The 20,980-nt window shown below is 39.1% G+C and overlaps 1 protein-coding gene across 1 annotated transcript in view; it reads right to left on the minus strand.

Moving 5' to 3' along the window:
* Window positions 1-9,147: 9,147 nt before the first annotated feature.
* LOC124711488 (histone-lysine N-methyltransferase PR-Set7) overlaps window positions 9,148-20,980 on the minus strand; it is a 53,196-nt gene continuing 41,363 nt past the window's right edge. Inside the window, exons 5-6 of the mRNA XM_047241597.1 lie at window positions 12,337-12,527; window positions 9,148-9,563 (exon numbers count right to left, since the gene is read on the minus strand). Of these exons, the coding sequence (XP_047097553.1) occupies window positions 9,353-9,563; window positions 12,337-12,527 (402 nt within the window). The 3' untranslated portion in view covers window positions 9,148-9,352. The remainder of the gene's footprint in view (window positions 9,564-12,336; window positions 12,528-20,980) is intronic.

Raw genomic sequence — 20,980 nt, forward strand, 5'->3', positions numbered from 1 at the left:
ACTCTTACCTCCCCCCCCCCCCCCCCGCCCCCCGCCACCAGTACTGTGCTTATCCCTCCCCCTTTTTCCATCCCACTCCAGGTTGCTACTTTCGCTCAGTGTGACAAGTTGGCTTCCAGTCTGAGCTGCCCTAGGTGATGATCATGTGAGGTATGGTTCCCGGTATGAATGTGCCCCCCCCCCCCCCCCGCCCCCCACGTGAGGAAGGCTTTGGCTGAAAGCTGTAAGTCTTTTCATTGTGTCTGCCTGCAGATCAATGTGTTATCTCTACAATCAGTATTAATCTATCATTTTTCCTAATACTGCACGCAGGAAAATTATCAACAGCCTAATACAATATACAGTTGTTCTTCATCTGTTGTTGTTGTGGTCTTCAGTCCTGAGACTGGTTTGATGCAGCTCTCCATGCTACTCTATCCTGAGCAAGCTTCTTCATCTCCCAGTACCTACTGCAACCTACATCCTTCTGAATCTGCTTAGTGTATTCATCTCTTGGTCTCCCTCTACGATTTTTACCCTCCATGCTGCCCTCCAATGCTAAATTTGTGATCCCTTGATGCCTCAAAACATGTCCTACCAACCGATCCCTTCTTCTAGTCAAGTTGTGCCACAAACTTCTCTTCTCCCCAATCCTATTCAATACCACCTCATTAGTTACGTGATCTACCCACCTTATCTTCAGCATTCTTCTGTAGCACCACATTTCGAAAGCTTCTATTCTCTTCTTGTCCAAACTAGTTATCGTCCATGTTTCACCTCCATACATGGCTACACTCCATACAAATACTTTCAGAAACGACTTCCTGACACTTTAATCTATACTCGATGTTAACAAATTTCTCTTCTTCACAAACAATTTCCTTGCCATTGCCAGTCTACATTTTATATCCTCTCTACTTCGACCATCATCAGTTATTTTACTCCCTAAATAGCAAAACTCCTTTACTACTTTAAGTGTCTCATTTCCTAATCTAATTCCCTCAGCATCACCCGACTTAATTAGACTACATTCCATTATCCTTGTTTTGCTTTTGTTGATGTTCATCTTATATCCTCCTTTCAAGACACTGTCCATTCCGTTCAACTGCTCTTCCAAGTCCTTTGCTGTCTCTGACAGAATTACAATGTCATCGGCGAACCTCAAAGTTTTTACTTCTTCTCCATGAATTTTAATACCTACTCCGAATTTTTCTTTTGTTTCCTTTACTGCTTGCTCAATATACAGATTGAATAACATCGGGGAGAGGCTACAACCCTGTCTCACTCCTTTCCCAACCACTGCTTCCCTTTCATGCCCCTCGACTCTTATAACTGCCATCTGATTTCTGTACAGATTGTAAATAGCCTTTCGCTCCCTGTATTTTATACCTGCCACCTTCAGAATTTGAAAGACAGTATTCCAGTTAACATTGTCAAAAGCTTTCTCTAAGTCTACAAATGCTAGAAACGTAGGTTTGCCTTTTCTTAATCTTTCTTCTAAGATAAGTCGTAAGGTTAGTATTGCCTCACGTGTTCCAACATTTCTACGGAATCCAAACTGATCTTCCCCGAGGTCCGCTTCTACCAGTTTTTCCACTCGTCGGTAAAGAACTCGTGTTAGTATTTCGCAGCTGTGACTTATTAAACTGATAGTTCGGTAATTTTCACATCTGTCAACACCTGCTCTCTTTGGGATTGGAATTATTATATTCTTCTTGAAGTCTGAGGGTATTTCGCCTGTCTCATACATCTTGCTCACCAGATGGTAGAGTTTTGTCATGGCTGGCTCTCCCAAGGCCACCAGTAGTTCTAATGGAATGTTGTCTACTCCCGGGGCCTTGTTTCGACTCAGGTCTTTCAGTGCTCTGTCAAACTCTTCACGCAGTATCTTATCTCCCATTTCGTCTTCATCTACATCCTCTTCCATTTCCATAATATTGTCCTTAAGTACATCGCCCTTGTATAAACCCTCTATATACTCCTTCCACCTTTCTGCCTTCCCTTCTTTGCTTACAACTGGGTTGCCATCTGAGCTCTTGATATTCATACAAGTGGTTCTCTTCTCTCCAAAGGTCTCTCTAATTTTCCTGTAGGCAGTATCTATCTTACCCCTAGTGAGACAAGCCTCTATGTCCTTACGTTTGTCCTCTAGCCATCCCTGCTTAGCCATTTTGCACTTCCTGTCGATCTCATTTTTGAGACGTTTGTATTCCTTTTTGCCTGCTTCATTTACTGCATTTTTATATTTTCTCCTTTCATCAATTAAATTCAATATTTCTTCTGTTACCCAAGGATTTCTATTAGCCCTTGCCTTTTTACCTACTTGATCGTCTGCTGCCTTCACTACTTCATCTCTCAGGGCTACCCATTCTTCTTCTACTGTATTTCTTTCCCCCATTCCTGTCAATTGTTCCCTTATGCTCTCCCTGAAACTCTGTACCACCTCTGGTTCTTTCAGTTTATCCAGGTCCCATCTCCTTAGATTCCCACCTTTTTGCAGTTTCTTCAGTTTCAATCTGCAGTTCATAACCAATAGATTGTGGTCAGAGTCCACATCTGCCCCTGGAAATGTCTTACAATTTAAAACCTGGTTCCTAAATCTCTGTCTTACCATTATATAATCTATCTGATACCTTTTAGTATCTCCAGGATTCTTCCAGGTATGCAACCTTCTTCATGTATTTTTACAAAGTTGTGGGTGTACTGAAAGAAAAAATGACAAATGTGTGCAAGATTATATACTTCAGTGATGGGTCTGCAGCCAAGTAAAAAAAAGTAAAGAATTTCACGAATCTGTGCTATCATCTCAGAGATTTTGGTGTAAACACTGAGTGGCAAATGGAGGCACTTTAAAAACAATTGGCTTTGTGAGCTAGCCTACAGTGCCCAAAAGAAAACCAAATCCACAGACCTTTTGCTTACATGCATACTATAACTAAAGCTTGAATTAAATTTAATTAATTTTGCGAGAGAAGGAAAGTTGCTACTAACCATATAGGGGAGATGCTGAGTCGCGATAGGCACAATAAAAAGATTCACACCATCATAGCTTTCGGCCATTAAGGCCTTCGTTGGCAGTACACACACACACACACACACACACACACACACACACACGCGCGCCCACTAACGCAAGCGCAACTTGCACAAACGTCTGCAGTCTCAGAGAGCTGAAACTACACTACGTGGCCGAAAGTTATGATTGTGTGAATCTTTTTATTGTGCCCATCGCAACTCAGCATCTCCGCTATATGGTGAGTAGCAACTTTCCTTCTCTCGTATTGTTACATTCCATCCTGGATTTTCCATTGTTTGATTTAATTAATTTTTGTTGAGATCTAAACTGAATCAGCCATAGTTTCTCAGTAAGGCATTTTCTTTGGCTTCAAGAGTTGCTGAAACAAGAGAAAAATCAACCGTGTATTCCACTTGATTTACAAAAGTGAAGAGATTGTCTGGGAACTTCTTGTAATTTGTTTCCAAAGATCAGAACCAATTGTCAGTGCACCTGAATTTACAGTTTCAAAACTCCAACCAGGGAAGTACGTCATGTACACCTACGAGAACAGCTGGTTTGTTGGCACAGTTTGTGAAATCTCACCTAGTGGCCTTCGATATTGTTTCACTAGCCTGATCAGTAAGATTCGTACCATATCCCTGATAAGCACTTATCAGAAATATATCAGGACCATCTTCAACATTGGGAAGAACCGGTCATTACTAAAATTAATGGAAACTTTGACCCATTGCAACATGTAGCTCCCCTCCCAAGAATGTCAGAATGTTGGCTTGGGAACCATAAAGGCACCCAAACACGAGACTCAGGAAACTCCAGTAAATTCCATGAAAGCTCTGGTAGCCGTTTCAGAAAGACACAATGCTCGGCAAACCTTCACTTGGTGGTCCACCCAGTAGAAGTTAACCACCTGTGGCTGGGCTTGGCCTGTCGTAGGTTACCCTGAAAGATTGAGACGAAGTGAAACAATCGGTTATTGGCTTCACTATTATGTCAAGTAGCAAAGCAGTGTTCACAGCAGTTACAGAACTGGCCTCGTCGGACATCTCCATGGAGTGCTGAGGAGTCCCACTGATGAGATTTCCACATGTCTGATGCTGCTGCTTTCTCTCTCCTCAGTTTCATACGGAGATGGCATGCTAATAAAAGTTTGGGTCTGAGATGTGGGGATATTTCTGTGAAAGTGTCATCAAATTTCACAGCTTGATATGCAATATAGCCTGCCAGATATCTGAACCTTCTGCCAAGCATTTATCATCTGTCACAGCAAGCCTCACAACTGAAATTTATGTCCCGTATTTTTGCTTCCCCATCTAGCATTGCTTCACACTTGCCATGCAAAACTGCACAGAGCAAACTTTATGACAGGCTTTCCAGCCCCACAGATGAAGAATTTGATAGTGGGATGTCATTGGCATTCTTTCCCAGAAGCAACAAACACAGGCCATAACTCATTTCTTTCAGAGGAGGAGGTTGATAAAAAGCACCAATACCTCTAACAGGTGATAAACATTTTTTTGAGGCATCCTCGTTCAGCAATTCTGTTAAAATATACTTAATGCTCAGTGGCATGAGGTCAGAATGAAGGCCAAATAAAGAATTAATCAATTTTAGCAGTCCTTTCTGAAACGACAATACTTGCTTTCTGTTGCCAACCTGCATTATTTTATTTTATTTTTTTTTACAGGAAAAATATATTTTATTGGGGATAATTTTGTGGTGCAGCTCATTAGTTTTGTAAGTGCTCATTGTCAAACAGAAATTCAGAATTTCAAACAAGCATTAACAAGTTGTTTGCTCTTCTTCTGGCAAAAGATAACAAACTGGTTGAGCAGTGGTACTCGAACAAAGTTGTGAGGTCTGATATACACATTGGCACTCTGTACCTTCAACACTATGATGAAATTGTCATGCTATGGGGTACATTTTAATTTCTGTATTATCTAATGATAGCAGTTTCTCAAGTCTCACTTTTGTAATTACTTTGCCATTGGAGAGTTACATGTTATCGGCAATGAAGAGGTTGCAAGAAATTTGTAAAACAAGGTACAATTAGAAATACCCTCACTTTTTTCGCAGGGCGATTCCAGAGTAACAATGGGACAAATGACAACTGTCTCTTTTAAAGTTGAAATTCCAAGGAATGAAAAACAAATTTGTTCCTTAAAAAGTATGTCACATCTTAGGGATAGTGTGACTTGTCATTGCTGTGTGTCCTTTCTGATCCAATTGCCTTGCTTCTTTCTGGAGAGCTAGAGCTGATGTGACTTTCAGAGAAATTCTTCTTCAAAACATCCTTCACTTTATCAGATACCAGATTAGTTGAAGTCAATTCACTCTCCCTTTGTCTGTGATGAAAGGCTTTCAACTTCTCTCACACAAATCTCTCTTAGTTTCAAAACACTGCACAAAGTTCTGATTTTTGTTTTGTTTTTTTAAGTTCTAGTTCTTCCAATCGACTCCTGGGCAGACACAATTCATTTCCTAAGTTTGGTAAATCAATTAATGTGGACAGAGCAACCTTGAGTTTCATGGATGTCAAGTTTCAGAACTGCTCTTCCCTGAAACCTGCCTTCCCTGCTTTCTTCTAATACTCTTTCAGCACACGTCCAAACACTTGTGTGAACTGAAAGATTTGTGTAGAGCACAGCATCTGGTTTCACAACTTTTATGGCAGATTTATCCAGTAACCTAGCTAGCAAATCCCAGCATAACTGTCTGGTTTAAAACGTCATAAACAAACAGTAGCATTTGGCACATTAATGTGGTCTTTCTAGTTACTCTCCAAAGTCCACACCCTTTGAAACTGTATGTCTCTGTGGAATTGATGGTAGGTTATTCCACTTCCCTTCATCTTCCTGTTGCAAGACAAGCAACTGGTAATGGCACACTCAGGCATATTTGTAACAAAACAAAGCTCCCCGTCACGATCTAAGCTTCCACTGCAACCAGAGATTCTGCACTGCTACAGCCACGTGCTTCGACAGTGACAATGATAGCAGAACAATGATTCTCTCACTCAGTATGTGCATTCCGTTTGGGCTCATCCCAGGCCTGTCTATTGGGTGTGGCCTCTTGGTTATGAGGATAAAATCTTTTTACTATATGGCAATGGAAAATGTCATGATAGACCAACAGAACCTTTTCATTACATGGTGACTGACAACTATCTTAAAAAATTCTATAGTATGATATTCCAAAATATTGATTTGCATTAATGAATAATTGTAGAACTTCAAGGGAGAAAGTATTTGCAGAAATAGAAATACAGACTCTGTCAAACGGCAGTCAACACAAGTTTGGATCAGTTATCCTTCAGGGGTCCAAAAATCACTTTTTTTGGCAGCAAATTTCATCTCTGCACATCTCAAAAACTACAAAACCAAAAGCAATAAAACTTACAGGTTTCATAAACAAACTACTAGGCAATAAGTTAAAAAAAAAAAAGAAAAGTTTCAAAGCCAACAACAAAAAGAGATCACACTACTCCAACTTGGGAGAAGTTTTGTCACGACAAATTTAGCCAAAAACTTTGAGTGTCACTCGTAGCAAAATTAGCGAAACAAATGACATAAAAATTACTGAATGTGCACAATGCAAACTGTTAGACTATCTTGCCAAGTTTTGCAGCTTTACCAGAAATTATCCACTCAACCACAGCACTTAAAACACAACTAAAAATCTTGAAATGTTGCTGTGACATCTGCACATCCTTCACTTAATCCTTTCAGACCTTCTGCCTACAACTGTGTACATTAATTTTTAGAGTGAATTAGCTTGACCGAAATATTTTTCCTCAATGGACACCTCACATACACATCTGTGGATGTTAATCTTTTCACGACGCACAAGTCCTCCCACCTGCTGGGCATCACTGTTAAAATATCAAAAAGTGAAGCACCTTCTGAACGCCAAAATTCACAAAAGTTGTTGGTTAGTTATACTCCACTATACAGGGTTATTACAAATGATTGAAGCGATTTCACAGCTCTACAATAACTTTATTATTTGAGATATTTTCACAATGCTTTGCACACACATACAAAAACTCAAAAAGTTTTTTTAGGCATTCACAAATGTTCGATATGTGCCACTTTAGTGATTCGGCAGACATCAAGCCGATAATCAAGTTCCTCCGACACTCGGCGCAGCATGTCCCCATCAATGAGTTCGAAAGCATCGTTGATGCGAGCTCGCAGTTCTGGCACGTTTCTTGGTAGAGGAGGTTTAAACACTGAATCTTTCACATAACCCCACAGAAAGAAATCGCATGGGGTTAAGTCGGGAAAGCGTGGAGGCCATGACATGAATTGTTGATCATGATCTCCACCACGACCGATCCATCGGTTTTCCAATCTCCTGTTTAAGAAATGCTTCTGCTTTTAGCCTTTTCCGTAAGATTTTCCAAACCGTCGGCTGTGGTACGTTTAGCTCCCTGCTTGCTTTATTCGTAGACTTCCGCGGCTACGCGTGAAACTTGCCCGCACGCGTTCAACCGTTTCTTCGCTCACTGCAGGCCGACCCGTTGATTTCCCCTTACAGAGGCATCCAGAAGCTTTAAACTGTGCATACCATCGCCGAATGGAGTTAGCAGTTGATGGATCTTTGTTGAACTTCGTCCTGAAGTGTCGTTGCACTGTTATGACTGACTGATGTGAGTGCATTTCAAGTACGACATACGCTTTCTCGGCTCCTGTCACCATTTTGTCTCACTGCACTCTCGAGCGCTCTGGCGGCAGAAGCCTGAAGTGCGGCTTCAGCCGAACAAAACTTTATGAGTTTTTCTACGTATCTGTAGTGTGTCGTGACCATATGTCAATGAATGGAGCTACAGTGAATTTATGAAATCGCTTCAATCATTTGTAATAGCCCTGTATAACTGCATATTATTATTGGTTTTTTGTATGGTAATTATTGAATCATCAGTGTATTTATTACAACAGTGACTATTTCCAAATTAATTATTTTAGACCATAAAAGGCAACCTAGTGTACGAAGTATATACTGAAAACAGGTACACATATTTATATAAATCTTGTATCTAAAATCATTTAAAAAATCACCAAAACACATTAGAGCATAAAGAAATGTTTTCCTACCTCCAGACAAAATTCATGTCTGAAAAGGTTAAGAGACACCCCATTTGCAAAATAGAAAGGTGTAAATCTTCCTTTGATCGACTATCAAACTTGCACATTAAATTTGAAAAAAATCTAATATGATCAAATGAGGATCACCTCCAAAACTAGATAATGTGTCATGGAAACCATAACCATTGAACAAATCAGCCGGCATTCTCGTACATAAAATTGAGAGCTGCAGGAATGTAACATACCACTGGAACAGACTTACCAGGTTCACTGGAACAGACTTACCAGGTTTCAAATAAATTATGTTTTAAAGAGGTTACACCTTCTTTGCAACAACTACAACAACATACACAAAAATTTATAATAGTTTTAAGTCTCTTTACTTCACTGAATTACAGACAAAATATAATATACTTAATTTATTTCATTAGATTAAAAACAAAGAAAGCAATCTAAGAATGATTTAAAAAGAAACAAATACTTATAAATGAAATAAAAATCCTGTGGGAATTTAGTTCAGACACACAATTCAAATTTATAGTCAACAGTACACAAATTAACTGCATTCAACTAATGTAGTTATGTAACAAATAGTTCAGTATACATTTTATACTAAAATTTTGGCAGTGTCAGACACATGCCATGTCTGTGTACTAATAAATAAAACATTTAGAACAAACTACACAAGAGAATGAGTTCTAAGAATAAGTGCAATAAATTACTTTCATACAGCTACAAACTCAACAACAAATCTTAATACATAGCCACAGTTGTGAGAATATTATATGTGACACAAACAAAAATGCACAGTCAAAAAACAAATCACTATAATGCTTGTGTCCTTAAACTAACATAAAAACTAGACAAACTTTCAGTCAAAATATATCATGTACTTCTAGCAATGCACTGAATATACATGTGTTTTGATTTTTCTATAATGAAAATTTAAATACACGATTTGTTTAGTGTATAGTGATAAAAGTTGTAACATACAACAATTTTTCTTTCGCCTGATTTCTAAAATTTACATTATCTGTACTTCTTCTTTTTTTTTAAAAAAAAAAATGTCTATGCATAACTTGCCAAATCCCTTTCATCCTGAATCTGTCAAATATTATAATTCATGCATATTTTATATAGGCAAGGAATGTTTTTAGATTCTTCCCTCTTTTGAGAGCTACCGTTTATTCTATTTTTCAAGTATTCATTATTGTTACATGAGGCACATGACATCACACATGCTCTTCTTTTCAGATTTCGTGGAACACTAAGAAGTCAACCAAGGATGATGCCTTATAGATTCCTTGCTTCTGTCACCATAATCGTACATCACCTCCTCACCTGCTGGTATGTCTTCTTTAGCAACAAGAACAAGCCGTGGTTTGTTTTCTACAGTCACAGTTTTTGTCACGAGATTACCATTCCGACTGTGGTTTACGAGCCTCCCTAATCTTCCTGTCTCTGCTGTGGCATCCACACTGAAATTTAAGTCACCGACTTTAACCCACGAGAAACAGCACAACAAAAAATGATTAAGTATAATACTTTAGAAAACACAAACAGTTGTATCACTCTGAAACTATTTTACTGAGCACTCCAAATAGTTTTAATGATCTAGGGTACAATAATATAAACAAATTTGGTAAAGATACTGAGAAAAAAAACTCTCAAAAGCCACAAAATCGTCAACAGTAAATAGATACCTGCAAAACAAAACATGAAAAGGGAGATGACTGAAAATGTAGAAGGCCATACCTCTTCCTCCTTTGTTGTACACCAGTGAGTTACAGATCACAAGGAAAATAGAATTCAGGCAATGGAAATAATTTTTTTCTAAGATCAGTGAAAAACAAAAAGAATGGATGCACGTAATTCCTGAACATCACAGTGACATCCAAAGTTTCCGTGTGAAATACCTTACCTACAACAAGTTTCCGTCAAAGAGGCTCTAGATATTTGCTTAGTTGCACAACAAACAAGAAAGAGGGAGATCATCACTTTGTATAACACAGGTGTGCTCTGTCATTTACTTTGGGCTACATGACTCATCATCATCATCATCATCATCATTTAAGACTGATATGCCTTTCAGCGTTCAGTCTGGAGCATAGCCCCCTTATAAAATTCCTCCATGATCCCCTATTCAGTGCTAACATTGGTGCCTCTTCTGATGTTAAACCTATTACTTCAAAATCATTCTTAACCGAATCCAGGTACCTTCTCCTTGGTCTGCCCCGACTCCTCCTACCCTCTACTGCAGAACCCATGAGTCTCTTGGGTAACCTTGCTTCTCCCATGCGTGTAACATGACCCCACCATCTAAGCCTGTTCGCCCTGACTGCTACATCTATAGAGTTCATTCCCAGTTTTTCTTTGATTTCCTCATTGTGGACATCGTCCTGCCATTGTTCCCATCTACTAGTACCTGCAATCATCCTAGCTACTTTCATATCCGTAACCTCAACCTTGTTGATAAGGTAACCTGAATCCACCCAGCTTTCGTTCCCATACAACAAAGCTGGTCGAAAGATTGAACGGTGCACAGATAACTTTGTCTTGGTACTGACTTCCTTCTTGCAGAAGAGAGTAGATCGTAGCTGAGCGCTCACTGCATTAGCTTTGCTACACCTCGCTTCCAGTTTTTTCACTATGTTGCCATCCTGTGAGAATATGCATCCTAAGTACCTGAAACCATCCATCTCTTTCCCACTGACATTACTTTCGTTTTGGAGATGCTAATCTTCATACCATAGTCCTTACATTTCTGATCTAGCTCTGAAATATTACTTTGCAAACTTTCAATCGAATCTGCCATCACAACTAAGTCATCCGCATATGCTTATTTTGTGTTCACATATCTTTATCTCACCCAGCCAGCCTATTGTTTTCAACATATGATCCATAAATAATATGAACAACAGTGGAGACATGTTGCAGCCTTGTCTTACCCCTGAAACTACTCTGAACCATGAACTCAATTTACCGTCAACTCTAACTGCTGTCTGACTATCCATGTAAACACCTTTAATTGCTTGCAAAAGTTTGACTCCTATTCCATAATCTCGTAGAACAGACAATAACTTCCTCCTAGGAACACGGTCATATGCCTTTTCTAGATCTATAAAGCATAGATACAATTCCCTGTTCCACTCATAACACTTCTCCATTATTTGCCGTAAGCTAAAGATCTCGTCCTGACAACCTCTAAGAGGCCTAAACCCACACTGATTTTCATCCAATTGGTCCTCAACTAATACTCGCACTTTCCTTTCAACAATACCTGAGATTTTACCCACAACGTTGATTAAAGAGATACCTCTGTAGTCGTTACAATCTTTTCTGTTTCCATGTTTAAAGATTGGTGTGACTACTGCTTTTGTCCAGTCTGATGGAACCTGTCCCGACTCCCAGGGCATTTCAATTATCCTGTGTAGCCATTTAAGACCTGACATTCCACTGTATTTGATGAGTTCCGACTTAATTTCATCCACCCCAGCTGCTTTATTGCACTGCAATCTATTGACCATTTTCTCCACTTCCTCAAATGTGATCCTATTTCCATCGTCATTCCTATCCCATTGTACCTCGAAATCTGAAACATTACTGATCGTATTTTCACCTACATTGAGCAACTCTTCAAAATATTCCCTCCATCTGCCCAAGGAATCCACAGGATTCACCAGCAGTTTTCCTGACCTGTCCAAAATACTTGCCATTTCCTTCTTACCTCCCTTTCCAGCAGCTTGACCCATAGTCTCCAACCTGTTTCCAAAGTCTTCCCAAGATTTCTTCTTGGATGCTACAATTATCTGTTTGGCTTTGTTTCTTTCTTCAACATAACTTTCTCTGTCTACCTGAGTTCTAGTATGTAACCATTTTTGATACGCCTTCTTTTTCCTTTTGCAGGCTGCCTTGGCTGTGTCATTCCACCAAGCTGTTTGCTTCATCCTACTTTTACACACTACTGTTCCAAGACATTCTTTAGCCACTTCTAGTACTGTGTCCCTGAGGCTACATGACTGTGTAAAAAATTTACTGTATTTTCAAACTGCATATTTTATGTCTAGATATAAAGCAGTAAAGTAATGAAAAGAATTTTTACTTGTATTTTTAAACATAATGAACAGTGACAAAAGGCCACACTAAATTTGCAAAAAAGTATGTGTTCTACGAGTAGAAAAATAATGCTAAACAAATACCAATGTTCCATCCAACATGCCAAAACTTTCAGTTCTTTTTTTGTTTACTTACCAGTACTGAGTGTTCTTGTGCTTGAAGTAATACATATAACAGCCAGTATTCTGATCCTGTGCATAGAGTGCTTCCCGGACTTTTGCTTCAGTCATACTGATGAGTTCTCCAGCATATTCAACTACAAACTCACCCTTGTGGAAATCTCTTGTCGTAACAATACCACGCCCCTTTCCCTCAAAGTTGTGAACCTTAAATCCAAACATACAAATAATTATTGCATGATGTAGTAACTCATTAAAAATCCTTTATACAAAACAAAAACATTATGCTGATTCCAAAACAAAACCATTACAGAAACGCATTTTATCAACTTAGGGCAAAGTCTGTAAAAGGGACTAAACAGTAGTGTGACTAAATAAATTCTATTAGCTGAGGCTAAATGTACTATGAATATATGAAGGATATGTAGCTAACAGTGACACATACCATAAAAATATTCTGATACAAGTATCAATGTCAATAATCTATACATACAGACACAGACTAAGTGTCGGTGATGGCCGGCAGAGGGCACTGGTGCTGAAGTACCGTATTTACTCGAATCTAAGCTGCACTTTTTTCCGGTTTTTGTAATCCAAAAAACTGCCTGCGGCTTAGAATCGAGTGCAAAGTGAGCGGAAGTTCTGAAAAATGTTGGTAGGTGCCGCCACAACTAACTCCTGCCATCGGATATATGTACCACTACAAAGGCACGCTTTGCAGGCACAAAGATAAACACTGGCACCAAAACCTCTGCGTCAGTAAATAAATTTAAAAAAAAGGTGGAAGACGAGCTTTTTTTCTCCGCTCCGAGTTTCGACCACTGCGTTTTCATACATTATCCAACGAAGTAAATACAAATTCCGTATTGTTCATCATCGAATGTGGCAGCATTTTAATGTACTATGAAAATCCGACTGGCAAGACTGTTCGGGACGTTTGTCAGTATGGCCAATTCTACGTTCTGAATTTTTTCCTACCTGTGAGAAGAGATGGTTGCTAACAGAAACTTTTATGAATTGTGAATCACATGCAGTATTCTCTCCACCATAAGAAAAATATGAATATAAACATGTTGCCATGCATTCTTTCGTGTTTGCTGCTATCTTATTTAAATCCTGTCTGCCTAAATAAACTACGAAACTAGAGTGAGACAACAGCAAATGCGGAAGAATATACATATCATGTCATGTTTATATTTGTATTATTCTTATGCCTAATAGTGATACAGTCAGAAATGAAGCACGGCAATTGACTAGATTTTTAAATCTAAGATTACTCTAATTTCTGTGCAGAATGAAATGTACTAAAGAGGCGTCTGCAAAGATTTTCAAACGGAGAAAAATTTTCGCTTAACTCTCGTTTTCTATCATACGCAGTCTATTATTTGGTTCTTGTTGATCATTATCAAAGAAAGCAGCAATGTAAGTAACAACAAATAGCAGTCTTTTGCCATTGTTTCGTTAATGAGACGATTCCTTTCTTTTTTTTAATTGTTAGTGGCGGTAGCGTGCACAAAAGCAAGACAGGCCGTAAACACTCGTTATCAGAATGCGACAATCAATGTATGACACAGTACAGTAACGCATTTTCGGCTTAGAGTGACGTAAACATCCGTAACAAAGAGAACGGCACTTACCAGATCAAAGAAAAATAAGCAATCAATTCAAACCAGACGAAGCACGTGAAAAAGGAAAGGTACCCATATAAATACGGATGGAGCACCTGACGCATAGCAATGGCTACCTGATTAAAGCTTAACTGCTAAGCTTACGACTCGAACCAAACTACTGTAGCTGTATTGTCATTCATTCAACCTAAATTGTGTCTCATACTACAATGGACCAACTTTGTTTTGATTTGGAGGTGCGGCCTAAAACTTTTCTCTCCCCTTGAATTTCGAGTCTCAAATTTCAGGTGCGGCTTAGATTCGGGAAATTTTTTTTTTCTTGATTTCAAGTCTCATTTTTCAGGTGCGGCTTAGATTCGAGTGCGGCTTAGATTCGAGTAAATGCGGTACACCATGATCACCACTGTAAATTCAGCAGTTTAAAATAAAATATTCCCAGTCATTTTAATTAATGACTACATATGGAAGAGTGAGTGTCTGACAGTAAAACAAAATTAAATACAGTGGTGGAAATAAAATCTATACACAACTGGCAACAAGAGTTGCTGCTCGGCGAACAGAGTGGTGATAGCTTGAATACCAATTCCTATTTATTCAGAAGAGTGCTAGTTCAAACAGCGCCGCACACAGCAGTGCTCGTCGGGTCGCTGTGTGCGTCGGCCACGAGTGGCACGGGGACTGGGCCTCCTTCCACAAGCACCGCCACAGGAGAACAAAAACGCCCTAAAGAGACATCACATGGTGGTGCCAGTTAAGATTTTACTCTGGAAACACACTAATGACTATCAAAGCTTTTAACAAAATATTTATTGATTCTTTAAACAATGGAAAATCCACAATGGATGTGGCTAAACGTCTTCGCTTATTGGTTATTAACTATATTACACAATAGGCTAGGTTTTATTTATTTATTAGCCTTATCACAGTGAAAGGTTTGCTATTTACTTTAACTGTTATACACTGTTGTGTTATTTACTTCATTAGGGCAGGAGGTTTCTGTTATTTCCCATTACTGTTTTATTACTGATGAACCACTGTTGGAATCGACCAAATCATACAAATACCTGGGTATGACACCTCGTAGGGACATGAAATTGAATGATCACATAGGCTCAGTTGTGGGTAAAACAAGTGGTAGATTTCAGTTTATTGGTAGAATACTGGGGAAGTGTGATCAGTCTACAAAGCAGATTGCTTACAGTCACTCGTGTGACTGGTTCTAGAATAAGTGTGTGTGGGCACGTACCAGGTAGAACCAACAGAGGCTATTGAATGTATACAGAGAAGGGCAGTGTGAATGGTCGCAGGTTTGTTTAATCCATGGAAGCGTGTCAGAGAGATACTGCAGGAACTTAACAGGAAGACCCTAGAAGATAGATGTAAACCATCCCGAGAAAATCTAAAAACAAAGTTTCAAGGACCGGCTTTAAATGATTACTCTACAAATATACTACAACCCCCTATGTATTGCTCACATAGGGATAAGATTAAGATAATTACTGCATGCACGGATGCATTCAAACAATCATTCTTCCCATGCTCCATATGTGAATAGAACAGGAAGAAACCCTAATAACTGGTACAATGTGTACCCTCTGCCATGTACCTTGCCGTGGCTTGCAGAGTATAAATGTAGATATACATTTGGACTTAAATTGTGGATTTTATTTCAAGTTATTTATTTCATTTTCTCATTTCACCACATGAAATCATTTTAATTAATGACTATGAAGACTTTATTTTGAACTACTGAATGTGTGATCATGATCACTCACGTACATCAAGATCAGTGAACTGTACTGGCGATAGTTATTTTGTGTAAGAGCAGGGCACACCCAGGCCATCACCAGTACCTATCTGTATAGATTTTTGACATTGAAAATTGCACAAAAAATATTTTTATGGTATATGTGTCATGTATATTTTTATACATTCCTACATTTTTTGTTTGTTTGTATATTTAACATCAGCCAATTGAGCTTATTTGGCCACACTACTGTTTTCCTATCTGTAAGGCATCTGATGATGGTGAGGCGTAGCACCCTGCATTGTGCCTACTGAGATCGCACGTAACAACAGTGAACAGGTGTGCAGTATGAGTCATGTGCAGGATAGGTGGTGTCAGGTGCACGAGAGTATGTAGTTTCTATGTGATCTGGCAGAGGTCACTGGCTGGTGGACACTGTTTGAGCTGCAGTCACAATACTGTTATATTTATTTTCAGTTCTGTTTGCTTAATTTTCTAATTGTTTCTTAATTACTATTATAATTGTGCTTCGTTATGAGAGTGAATGGTGGTGTGAATGTGAAATAATGTTTTATGTAAAGTTTTTATGCTACACGTTGAAATAACTGGTCTCTTGAGGAATGTTCAAGAATGGTGTGTGTGTGTGTGTGTGTGTGTGTGTGTGTGTGTGTGTGCGCGTGTGTGTTAGTCATTTGTACTGGGGAATTTGTAATAAACTAGTTTGTCAGTTTATGGTACTGGTGAAATGAGATCATGATTTTGGTAAAGTAGCTTTGTTAAGAAAATGTGTGAAAACTTCAATTTTCTGGGTAGCATCATACCACACAATGGAAGTTCTAAACTAGAAGTCTTAAACAGAATAACAAATGGATCTAGCTTCTTCCACCAAGTACGGAATCTAATCTGGGGCAAGGAAGTCCCTCTAACAGCCAAACAGACCATGTATGAAACTTATCTCCTGCCAATCATGATGTATGTCTAGACGTATGTCTACACGTATGTCTAGAGGCCTGTGTCATAAATGAGAGAGAAGAGAGTCAAATACAAGCATGTGAAATGAAGTTCCTTAGGTCAGCTCTACAAAAAACTAGGGAGAGACAGAGTCAGGAATGATTACGTAAGGAGGGAGCTGCAGGTGACATTGACTACAGAGGAGAGGAGGAGTGCTTTGAGACTCAAGTGGTTCAATCATGTGAAGCGAATGCACCCGATTCGAACTCCACACCAGTATTTGGAGATGGAGGTGCCAAGAGAAGACTAATTGGGCAGCCTAGAAAGATGACGATGATGATGACATTTGGTATGTGGGGCGCTCAACTGCATGGTTATCAGCGCCCGTACATATTCCCAACCTTTGCTCAGTCAAATCTCACCACTCTCATGAATGATGATGAAATGATGAGGACAACACAAACACACAGTCATCTCGAGGCAGGTGAAAACCCCTGACCCCACCGGGAATCGACCCCGTGCTCGGGAAGCGAGAAGGCGACCGCGAGACCACGAACTGCAGACGGTCTAGAAAGAGATTGACAGACCAGGTTAAGGAAGATCTCAAGAGGAGAGCAGTAACACGGGATGTAGTGGAGAGGGAAAAGCTATACCAGGACAGAAACCAATGGAGGCATATCGTTCACCAAGTTCCTACCCAACTCGCTGGAAGGAAATCCTGATGATGATGATGATGAAGATGATGATGATGATGAGTTTTGTTAAGAGGGAGTTAATTTTATATTTGTGGGTTTTCAAAATTTATGTCAATTTACTGTTCTGATTCAATGACAAATTTTGATTGATTAGTACATATGCTTGGGTTTGAATGGTTTCATGTTGGTTTCTGACTGGCTGTGATGTTTCTCTGCCAATCAGAAATTAGCATATTCAGATGTATTTTGGGAACTAGAAACTTCTTTTATGTAGAGAGATGCGTAGAGTCAGGGCTTGGACTGACCTATTGATGGGTACATTGATAAAAATTATTAATATTGTAATATTTTGGTACCAAAATGTTTGAAAGTGACAAAGTGTGGAAGAGAGTTACATTTAACGCACTGTGTGAAATTCGGAGTTTTTGGAGATTTTTAAAAAACTAAATTCTGTGTGTCATCTTGCTTTCTCACAAATGCGAACATTTTGTTACTTGAGACTGATTATAGCAACATCTGAGTGAGCTATTCTAACAGAAACATATAGCAACATCTGAGTGAGCTATTCTAACAGAAACAATCAGTTTGTAAACTTTCTGTGAAAGTTGACTAATGACTACTATAAACAGGCTTGAGTTATGAATGATGTGTGTGTGTGTGTGGACTTTTCAGACTTTGTAGTAACTCATGTATGCAAGCTTACCGTAATAAGTTTGGAAATTTACACACATAAATACTTTCACTTAACTATTGTTAACCATACCATAAAAAACAAATTTTAGTGTGGTTACGAGGTGTACAGCTGTTTTTCCTATAGCTTTTTCTGGCTGAGGATGGCATTTCAGTAACGTCAAGGAGTCGTGCGTGCGAGAAGATATTCACCTTAAGGTGAGTGGAGCTTCATACACAGCAGAATCACTCCAAACTGCCAAAATGGCAGTAACCGAAACGAATAATTTTGAATTTTGTAACATGTGTTCAAGACACATATCTGCAGATAAGTAAAATGCAACATTAAATTTTCAGTCTGTAGTGGAGTGCACACTGATAAAAATTTCTTGGCAGATTACAACTGTGTGCCAGCAACTTTGCTACCACCTGAGCTACATGAGCTTGACTCACAGCCTGCCCTCATGGGTTTACTTCCACCACTACCTCATCTCCTACCTTCCAAATTTCACAGAAGTTCTCCAGCCTAACTTGGAGGTGGATAACTTGGCTGTGAAAGACAAATGTTCTGGGCTTGAGCCCCCAGTTGGGACAAAGTTTCAATCTGCCAGGAAGTTTCAAAGTAAAATGTGTTTTATGTGCATACTGACCACTGGATTCTGATGTAGTGAAGTGCTCCCTGATCACATGTCATCATCTTAATCTGATATTGAGATACTGTGTTACTCTGACATTCAAGAAATTTACCTTCGATGTGACTGCTGTGTAAGGCTGCGTTCACACTGCCGGCCGGGCCGAGCCGGCCTGACGCGTACTGGCTCGGCTCGTGCCTAGCCAGCTTAGGTCGACGAGTAGTGCATTCACATTGCGCGCCGCGCCGGGACGGCGAAATGGGGGAAAGTCCACTTCCCCGATTTTCATGTTTTAAAAATTCTTAGCGGTATATAAGACTTCGCCACATCGTTTTATGAACTTATTTTTTTCTTGAAAGCGTTACTTACGTCGTGAAAAAAGAAAAAGTCTACTTTTCGTTTCGCGTGATTTCTTAGTTTCGTAACGCTTCCCAACCGATTTTGAAGAAAGTATGCGGCTAAAGAATCTGATTTTTGTACACGTGGTAGTGCAACATCTTAGCTTCGTATTGAATCATTTATCTTTCCATATTTCTTAACAGTCATTGTGAAATGATGCTATTTGTCAGCGTTGTGCACTTGATTTACAAATGCTGTAGTGAAAAAGTTATGTAGCGGTTAGCTTACTGTTAAATCCGTTTTAGACCATACATTGTTGGGAATGAAATGTAGCTAAAAGTATCAAAAAGTTTTTGAAATGATAATGATACTGATATCTGTCTCTGGTCTCAAGTAATGCGAGCTATTCAGTGGCGTCAGTGCCGCGTCCGCAAGCCACGGAGTTCGCGCGGTTACAGCTTGGTTTCGTGTAGTCATATAATGCAGGACAGAAAAAAACTAATTACTAGTGATCAGCGCAGACCTAGTGCCGGTCCCTCTTATTATTTTAATGGTCTCATTCTCTAGATAAATCCAAATGTGTAAGAATTTTTCCCTCGGCTACTGGACAATTCATCTGCTATGCTTTTATAATTGGCCACACGTTGCATCACAAAAGACAAACAATTATTTGTCATCAACATCCTACAATTAGTATGATGTACATTTCGTATTTCGAACTAAAAGATAACTGAAGCGCAATTCTGTAGTCTCGTTGTCTACTTTGACAGAAAAAATAATGGAGAGTTAATGAAACTACTGTAGATCGGCACAGATGTGCGTTTCATTGTTCTTCATTGTTTTTTTTTTTCTTCCTTGGCGGGCTGCGCTGCACTGTCAAGGTAATCCCCACTCTTTGGCTAAATGGCTGGAGGGAGGCCAAATAAATAAATTTAAAAAGATCTCCACCCTTCGACAGCTGACAAGCAGGTCAGTAGAAAACGCAGCTGCAGTCAACAGTTGCTCGCCTTTAGCTAGTCTGTGCTGTCGTGTAGAACAATGTCTTCACTCTTTTATTGGTATTGTTTTGACTCTGCAGTAACTCGTCGAGTTTTGAAGCACAGAAGAACTAGGAGGTTATGGATTCATCCTATGAACAGCGACAGACATTTAGGAGAGTTTTTTTCTTTATACGAAGAACTTAAAAACTATCCTGAAAAATTTTATTCAAATTACAGAATGAATCATAATAAATTTCAGTATGTGCTGCAGAACATTCAAGACAAAATTTCTAAACAGAACACAAATTTTCGCAGAAGTATAACAGCAGAAGAAAAATTGTGTATAACGATAAGGTGAGATTCATTAGTACACACTTTTTGGTTTGCAGTAGAACTTTGTACAGCATTCGCTACCTCCAGTTCATTGTAGTCATGCTTTTGTATTTTAAATTTCACAAACGCTAACCTCTGAGGGGAAGAGAGTTTATGGGACTCCTGAGAATCATTAGGAAGTAATTAGCTTCGTCATTTTGGGTAATGTCTTGCTGTGCCTTCAACGAAGAATCGCAGAAATACTCCTTCAGAATTTTCCAACTTTTTTCTTCTTTTTTCTTCATGATGCAGCGCTTGGTAGTGGTGATGGTTCATCATGTGGAGCCACTGATGACCTCACAAAATTCTTTTCATTACCTTGTAAGATAGACAGATTGATACGCGAAGAGTTTTGAGATAATGCCCTTTGACTGAGTGGTTCTATCTCCACTGTTAAGGAACTGCCACAGCATGACTTTACAATGCATTATCATCTGGTAGGGACACATTTCCGTCCCTCAGTGACACTCATATCTGCCTCCGTTTACAAGTAAATGCGAACTATTCAGTGGCGGCAATGCCGCGATCGCTGGCAAGCTATTGTTGTAAATACATGTAAATACGGTAGATTAAATAAATGAAATAAAAGTTATTTCGCATGTATCATCATAATAAACGTAATTTTTCCTCACTGATTGTGAAATGTG

Source organism: Schistocerca piceifrons, chromosome 8 (genome assembly GCF_021461385.2).
Source record: "Schistocerca piceifrons isolate TAMUIC-IGC-003096 chromosome 8, iqSchPice1.1, whole genome shotgun sequence".
In the NCBI taxonomy this organism is placed as follows: domain Eukaryota; kingdom Metazoa; phylum Arthropoda; class Insecta; order Orthoptera; family Acrididae; genus Schistocerca; species Schistocerca piceifrons.